At 40.6% G+C, this 8,351-nt stretch overlaps 1 protein-coding gene across 1 annotated transcript in view; it reads left to right on the plus strand.

Annotated features, from left to right (window-relative positions):
* IL17RC (interleukin 17 receptor C) overlaps positions 1-8,351 on the plus strand; it is a 40,569-nt gene that overhangs the window by 15,011 nt on the left and 17,207 nt on the right. The window contains exons 2-6 of the mRNA XM_075832409.1: positions 4,492-4,513; positions 4,763-4,915; positions 5,097-5,222; positions 6,382-6,512; positions 6,999-7,110. Coding sequence (XP_075688524.1) covers positions 4,492-4,513; positions 4,763-4,915; positions 5,097-5,222; positions 6,382-6,512; positions 6,999-7,110 — 544 coding nt within the window. The remainder of the gene's footprint in view (positions 1-4,491; positions 4,514-4,762; positions 4,916-5,096; positions 5,223-6,381; positions 6,513-6,998; positions 7,111-8,351) is intronic.

Raw genomic sequence — 8,351 nt, forward strand, 5'->3', positions numbered from 1 at the left:
TGTGGAAAAAAGTAGAAAAGTGACAGTAGACATTTTTGTGAGTGTCGCAAGGTCTCCTGTCATAAGAAACAATTAGCGTCATGTCACATCCGTGATTTTACTAAAATTTGCGCACGACCTCATGCCGCTGTATAATCTGAGCCTTAAAGGGGAATTCTATACAGAGATACAGTAGGGCCTCATAGAGATCTATGGGAGCTATATTACGGCTCCGTGCCACTCGGAGGTTGTAAGGAGCGGGCGCTGGACCTTCCTCTTTTCATTTAATTGCTCAGTTTTGAAGTTCTCGAAATTCTTTGGCATGTGAACAATAACCTATGCGCTGTGTAATAAACAAATACTCACACCTGAATGCGCGGCACAAACCGGTCTAAACTCTGAAAACAAAGTACACACATACAGAACGCTGGTGCCGGAGTCATTGTCACCAGGGAAACTCCTAACTGATAAGACGGACACAATGGTCCTTTACTTACTGGACAGCTTTCGGGGCTTTACAGTGTTGTTTGGGGTTTTTAGAATCCTATTATCACCCACTTTACCTAATTATCGAAAACCCGGCAGCGTAAAGGATTGAACGTCCACCATTGTAAACATAGAGCGGTGGTCTACCGGAACTTGGCCCTCAATAGTAGAAGGTTACTTCAAGTTCTTAGGTTTAGTTTTTGGGTTGGAGCTTCCCCTTGTACTTTTGTATTAGAGGGTCTTTCCTAATTATTTGGCTCTACTATTTGCTAAGTAGAAGACCAAGGTGTGGATGACACATTCAGATCTACGAGCCCTTGTGAAGACCTAGAGGTGTCACCCACATTCGGATTAAGGGTTGCCATGTGTTTGATAACGCTCCCGAGTGAAGAAAAAAAAATTAGTCTGAACCAATAACATTTCCATATTTTTTGGGTAGGCAGGGGTAGTACTAGATGAATTTTTGCCAGCGTTCTTCTTTAAAGGGGTCGTCCAGTTTAAAAAACCCATTTTCATACACCCTATTAGGTAATTCTGAGATAATAGAGAGAGTCCTATGTTCTGGACCTTCATCTTTTCACCAGAGCGGAGAGCGGCTACAAAGAGCGTCTCTCGCTCTGGAGGACCTGTTCTGTCCTGAATTACATGGACAACCAATTGATATGAATGGGCAACATGTAATGCTTCGTTTCACCTGTGGTGGCACTGCAGGGAAATTGAACCCTTACTCCCAGCTTTCCCTATAGATCACAGAGGATCACTAGATGTCTCAGCAGGAGGACACTTTGTGATCAGCTTATTGTCAAGGAACAAATCGTCCAAAGATGGGAACCTCTATAAGGGGAAGTCATATTAATTTTATGTCATAGATTTGTATGAGAAGAACCATTAGTGAAGTCTGATCACCAATCATTTCCATAATCCAAAGGCTCCATAGAAAACTTAAACCCCTTTGGCACTGCTCAGAGATTTCATTTAGTGTATAATCTTTCCAGTAATAGAAATCTCCGAGCAGTGCCAAAGGGGTTTAAGTTTTCTATGGAGCCTTTGGATTATGGACATCAGTGGGGGGGTCAAACCAGTGGAAAATGTACCCATAGCTTTAGTTTATACACTTGTTTCAGTACAACAGACTTTACCGATCTTTTATGGACGTAGAGTCGGATGCGCAAAGCAGGTCCATATGTTGTATGTGAATGACGACTTATATACGCTGTGGTCCGGAAAATTTCTGCCGGGGGGGGGGTCACATTTTTAGTGCACATCCATATGGATAGAAGATCTGCAAGGATCGTAGCTTCATATAATTTCATAAAGCCGTCCTGTAAGTGTGAACGTGTGCACCAGAAGAGTTCACAGAAACCGTCACTGTAATATTATCCTGCTATACATGCGGATGTTGCAATAAAGTCTTCTCGGCCAAGACAAACAAGATTTGATCTTCGCTTCAACCTCACCTTGCGCTTGACAAGTTGGAATACCGGCTGTAACGTCATGGGGCGGTGATCTGCTGTCAGCACTGGGTGTCACCGTCTCTGACTTCCGGAGATTTATCACGACGCATTTTATACGCAGATAATAAGTGTACTGCTCAGATAAGCGGTATTAATAATCGTTATTCTGCGCAAGGTCATTCAGTTTGGACATGAATAGTTATAAAGACTGTGAGGCTAGTCATACCTGAATGGTTAAATATTACAAGTCAGACTATAATATTTAAAGGGGAACTCCACCCGAAATAAATAACCTTTGTGTAACTTCCTTATACCGTTCTTATTCTCCATGTGCAGCCATTACACTGTTCATACTGTAGCTGTAGGTAAAATATCTGCTGATTGTTGCAAACACAGATGTTGTCACAGCCCCGCCTCTTTCCAGGGGGTATATACCGTAGAGCAAGCCGCCGAGGTTTCTATAGGATCTATGGAGAACGATCATGGGATGAGGGCAGCTTAGGTGAATCAAAACCCCATACTAAATGGGGGTGTAAAAGTGCAGAGGGGAAATTCTCCCAATATCCTTGTCCTACAAGGTAAGTGTAGGTGGAAAAAACACCCGAACAGGTAGATATAGTATCAATAACCAGTACCAGGAGGGGGCGCCATTTTGTTTTTTTATACTACTTACGTCCTTCATAGTAATAAAAGCTAGATCACAACTGACGGTTCTACTTGTACAATGATATCAGCCCTTTCCTGGGACTGTTGTGGGACTCCATGCGATTGGCTGTTATCAGCCGGTCCTCATTTTGCCTCCAGGAAAAGTGAAGCAATCAATGGTCCATGAATGTAATCCACAGATGGGTGGGGCCCCAGACCTCACATCCATATGCCCTAAAACGGCCAACCCTGTCTATTTTAGTAAATGCTTTGTTCCCTTATAAAAAAAACAACACAAAAAAACTATTCTGGAACATTTTTTCTTAAAAGTCTGCATTGTGCTGTTCCTATGTTATCCCTCCTGGAAATGTAGGAATAAATTGATAACTGGGTGTTACCATTCCCATTGTCAAAGGGGCGTGTCCCTATACAGTCTCACTCTGTCTGCACTGATTGGACAATGTGAGTTTCTGTTAGGACACCCCCCCCAACTGGTAACACCCAGTTGTCAACTTATTCATAAAATCCTCGGAGGGATAACAGAGGAACAGAACAATGAATTGCTATTTCACGGGAAATACAATTGTTTACTGAAACAGACATGTCAAAAGAGATGACAGGTCCTTTTTAAGTAGCTATCTATCTATCTATCTATCTATCTATCGATCTAATCTATCTATCTATCTATCTATCTATCTATCTATCTATCTATCTATCTACTTTACCAGTTGGGGGGGGGGTGGGGTGGGGTTGTCTCTACACTGTATAAAGATGTCCAATCAGTGATGACGCTGTTAGACAGTGTAGGTACACATACAATTGACAAGGGGAATGGAAGCACCCAATTACCAATTTATTCAGACATTTCCAGGAGGAATAATGGAGGAACAACAAAACACACAGTGTTAAGAAAATATGTTATGTAAATGGGGAATACAAAGTATTTACTAAAACAGACATGTCAGGAGAACGGACAGAACCTCTTTAAATTAGACCAAGTGCCAATAAATCGCCAGTGACTGAACACTCCTCAGCTGGGTCACCAGGGGATGGAAACTATTGATTGGAAATTTGAGTTGTTCCATACAAACCCCATAAAAAAGCATTGTTACTATTTGAGGAACCCTGTAGCAGAATTTGACCCCTATCTGTTTGTTTTTTGTTATTTTTGTTACCTGTGAGTAGTGTATTGGGAAGTCTTCCAGATTTCCCCATAACCTAAGCAAAGGTTTGATGACGTCACTAAATTATTATCCTCCGGGTTGACACAAAAAGCAGTTTTACTGTTAGCAATCAAGCGGCTGCATAACTACAAGTCCCAGCATGTCTCAGCGGTATCTCCATCATATAGCTGGTATCTTCCACCACTTATCAAACTTTGCACTGGCAGGTTAATCCTGCTGGGAGTTGTAGTCCCCAGTTCGATGATGTTACTGGTTTCTTAGAGCTCGCTCTATAACAGCCACTACATGATGACATTCGGAGTCTAGAAGATGTTATTATATTATATAATGGTTGGCGCCGTTGTTTGTGCAGTTATAACAATGGACATATGTGGGGTTTTGGATTTGTATATGTAATCTAAGCTTTCCATTACCCAGGATCCAGTTCTCCACCATAGTCCTGTATCGAATTTTTTTGGGGAAGGCAGATTGACTTGTTGGCACCCTCTCTGGCACCAAGAATACATGTGCCGCCATCTTTCCCTGCTTCCTGTCACACAGTCATAGCAATAGCCTGCAGCTGCCACAAGGGGGAGCTCACTGCACACAGGTTTAGCTATATAAATAATATGCAGTTAGCTCCCCCTAGTGGTGACTGCAGGTAGTCAGAATTTTATTATTAAACTTTAGGACTATCTGAAGAGATTAACCTTGAGGAGTCGGTGGATTATCAGTACTTATACTTGTCTTTTTTTATATTTCAGGATCTTCAATGTAATTCTTCCGGTATGTATAGCGTTCAATATCTTACATATGATTTCTGCTGACAGATGTATTGAAGTAATATATTAAAACGTGACCTTGTCTCCATTTGATTCGTTTACTTTTAATCAGATCGGCCAACCACGATAATTTAGGCTCCTCCCCCCCAAAAAATCTGAAATCTATGCTCCACCCTCAGGCATTATGGGAGTGACTTAATGTAAAAATTGGCCATTCCCCCTATAACACATATTTTTGTCTTTGGTAATGCAGATACTTTGTGTGTACTTGGAGACATGGAAACAGCAGAATTTCCTGTTTTGATACCAACGGATATCAGAGCGAAAACCATGAAAAGATGCAATAATGAGGGTTGTCAGCTCTTCGTGCAAGTCACAATGGACATGTCAGTGGCTTTTATATCAGGTATAGAAAACAAACTCGTTTGATAAGAGTTTTTAGAAGTATTCGAGATATCAACGGATGTAGCAGAGCTGAGTTTGTCACGACGCAACTCATAGTAATGTCTAAATGTGGTAAAACTGAGGTTTTGCATAGGACTGCATGTACATTAACAATGGCATTAATGAAATGTATTACTTTATAGAATTTCCTGATGAACTTGGCTCCGGTGACTGTGACGACTATTATGATGCGGATGACGAAAATGAAGACGAAGACGGTGACTCGACAGATGTTAGCCTGTATATAAGGGTTAATAATCCCAGCAATGGTAAGATATTGCGGCCTCTGTTTATAAGAAAATGGGCCTCATTTATGAAAACGATATAACAAAAAAAAATTTCCTTTTCTATATGTGCCTCAGGAGGCATCTGTTTCGCCTTCCCCCCTTCCAGTGCTAGTGCATGTGTAACAACAATGAGGCTAGAACACTGCTCTGCCTGCATTGGAGACCAGGCAAATTAAACCACACCCTAAAAGCAAAGCTCCACCCCTAAACTTTCCACCAGAAGAGATGGACTTCTAAATTTTCTCCCAGATTTCTGCAAGATGTTTGTTTCAAGATTTTGAAAACATCATGAACACTGTAAAAAAATTATCCCCTGGGTAATTTTCTCATTAATTTCCAAGTTTACTGTCCCTTTAATGTGAGGCTTGGTCATTGAACAGGCTGAGTGGAATGGTAATTAAAGGGATTATCCACTTTGGACAACCCTCAAAACACTTTAAGCCCCTAACCCGATTTACCCAAGAAGGCCCACAAATCCTCACAGAAATGCCCATTTAGGGTACATTTGCATACACTTGCCCCCTTTAAGACCAATCCCGTAAAATAAAGTAAAATTGAAAAATGGGCATATGCCCGTTAAGGACCCCTTCTATTAACCACGACAAAGATCGGCTACAAAAACAGCTCTCAGACCCGGCATTTCCGGGTATTACTCAGTTTCTCATTAACGTCAGGGATAATGAATAATAAGTGGACCCTTCCCCCAGCAATAACAATTGATTGGTGGGAGTCCCAGAAGCAGGACCCTCCTTGATCACCTCTACGTTGTGGGAATCTACTGCTGGACAGGGGTCCACCAAACGGGACAACCCCTTTAATCTGCCGAGAGCTTCAGATGGGGGTTTATAGCTGGACCCTGTTGTCTCCATGATTTCAAAGAGGGTCTGTGGGCTGTTGGGCCCTTGGGCATTGTCTAAGGGCCGATTTCCCTGGCCAGCACCTGCCTCCCGATCTTAAGCCTACCCGAAAGACGTCTTCTACTCATGCCAACTAATTGTAGATTTATAAGACAGCAGGCCGCCCATTATAATTTACAAAGTCCTCTTGGATACGGCTTGGTAAATAGTAATTTGATCCCCCAGATGTCTCTATTCCTGTTCCTCAGATGTCAACAAACCATCAAACAATCTTCTATTTGCAGATTCTTTGCTCTGTGCCAACCTCTTCATATTACGGGTAGTCCCCACCAGCTTTTTATGTTCCTTTGTGAGAGTTTCATTGCCTCAGTCTTCTGTTCCACGGAGAATAGGCCTCAACAACAGCATTAAGATGGTAAGGATCTATCTGTCGTATCCCATATGGATTTCATACTTTCCGGCGTCAGCCAGTTATGCTCCTGACCTTTGTTCCCATTCCTGTAACTCAGTCCAGGGAGAAGTTAAGTTACAGCAGCCATTTTGATTTGCTATGGAGCTACTATTTTGTCACAGGGTCACCCTGAAATATCTCACGCTTGAGTTCCCACTGGGTGATGGAGAGGAAGTGGTGCTCGTGCGAGCGTTGCAGCCTTTTCACTGCAATGATCAGCGAGGAGCGGCCTTCAATGTTGAAGTCCTGGAGAACGCCTTTACGTTTTAGTATAGGAGGTCCAGCAAGCTGAGATATGAGGGGCGGTTTGTTGAGGACCGCACATTTCAGGGCTGCATTAGTTCCGCCTGTCTGTAGTGTCTAGTTCTAGCTGAGCCACTGTGCTATCATCTATGTTTTGTCAGTTCATTTTCATTGTATATGTAATGTTTATGGTTTTTTTTGCTACAGGGATCTGTAGTGTATAATAGCGTTAATGCCATGCCTGGAAATGACTTCAATATAACAACGTACACATACCCAATGTACAATGAGGAACTCCACGTTCACCATAACTTGCCAGGTAAGAGACATAATGTGTAAAGTGCATATAGAATTATAGTGATAAGTCATTCAGCGAGATTGTATAGCCTTCTCTTGTACATAGGGACAGTATTATAGTAGTTATATTCTTATATATAGGGACAGTATTATAGTAGTTATATTCTTGTATATAGGGACAGTATTATAGTAGTTATATTCTTGTATATAGGGGCAGTATTATAGTAGTTATATTCTTATATATAGGGACAGTATTATAGTAGTTATATTCTTGTATATAGGGGCAGTATTATAGTAGTTATATTCTTGTATATAGGGGCATTATTATAGTAGTTATATTCTTGTACATAGGGGGCAGTATTATAGTAGTTATATTCTTGTACATAGGAGTCATTATTATAGTAGGTATATTCTTGTATATAGGAGAAGTATTATAGTAGTTATATTCTTGTATATAGTGGTAGTATTATAGTAGTTATATTCTTGTATATAGGGGACAGTATTATAGTAGTTATATTCTTTTATATAGAAGCAGTATTATAGTAGTTATATTCTTGTATATAGGGGCAGTATTATAGTAGTTATATTCTTGTATATAGGGGGCAGTATTATAGTAGTTATATTCTTGTATATAGGGGGCAGTATTATAGTAGTTATATTCTTGTATATAGGGGCAGTATTATAGTAGTTATATTCTTGTATATAGGAGGCAGTATTATAGTAGTTATATTCTTGTACATAGGAGGCAGTATTGTAGTAGTTATATTCTTGTGCATAGGGGCAGTATTATAGTAGTTATATTCTTGTATATGGGAGCAGTATTATAGTAGTTATATTCTTGTATATAGGAGCAGTATTATAGTAGTTATATTCTTGTATATAGGAGCAGTATTATAGTAGTTATATTCTTGTATATAGGGGGCAGTATTATAGTAGTTATATTCTTGTATATAGGGAGCAGTATTATAGTAGTTATATTCTTGTATATAGGAGCAGTATTATAGTAGTTATATTCGTGTATATAGAGGCAGTATTATAGTAGTTATATTCTTGTATATAGGGGGCAGTATTATAGTAGTTATATACTTATGTACGATGCTAGGAGTCCCTGCCTCTCCGTGGAACTACTGTCCTGTACTGTAAACATGATTATACTACGGGACAGTTGTCCTGCAGCAAGGCAGGGACTTCTAGCGTCGTACATAAGTATGATGCTAGGAGCCCGGCTCCTTGCACTGTGTTCGGTCCGGGACTTGCGGCCGA

This window comes from Rhinoderma darwinii, chromosome 7 (genome assembly GCF_050947455.1).
Source record: "Rhinoderma darwinii isolate aRhiDar2 chromosome 7, aRhiDar2.hap1, whole genome shotgun sequence".
Lineage (NCBI taxonomy): Eukaryota > Metazoa > Chordata > Amphibia > Anura > Rhinodermatidae > Rhinoderma > Rhinoderma darwinii.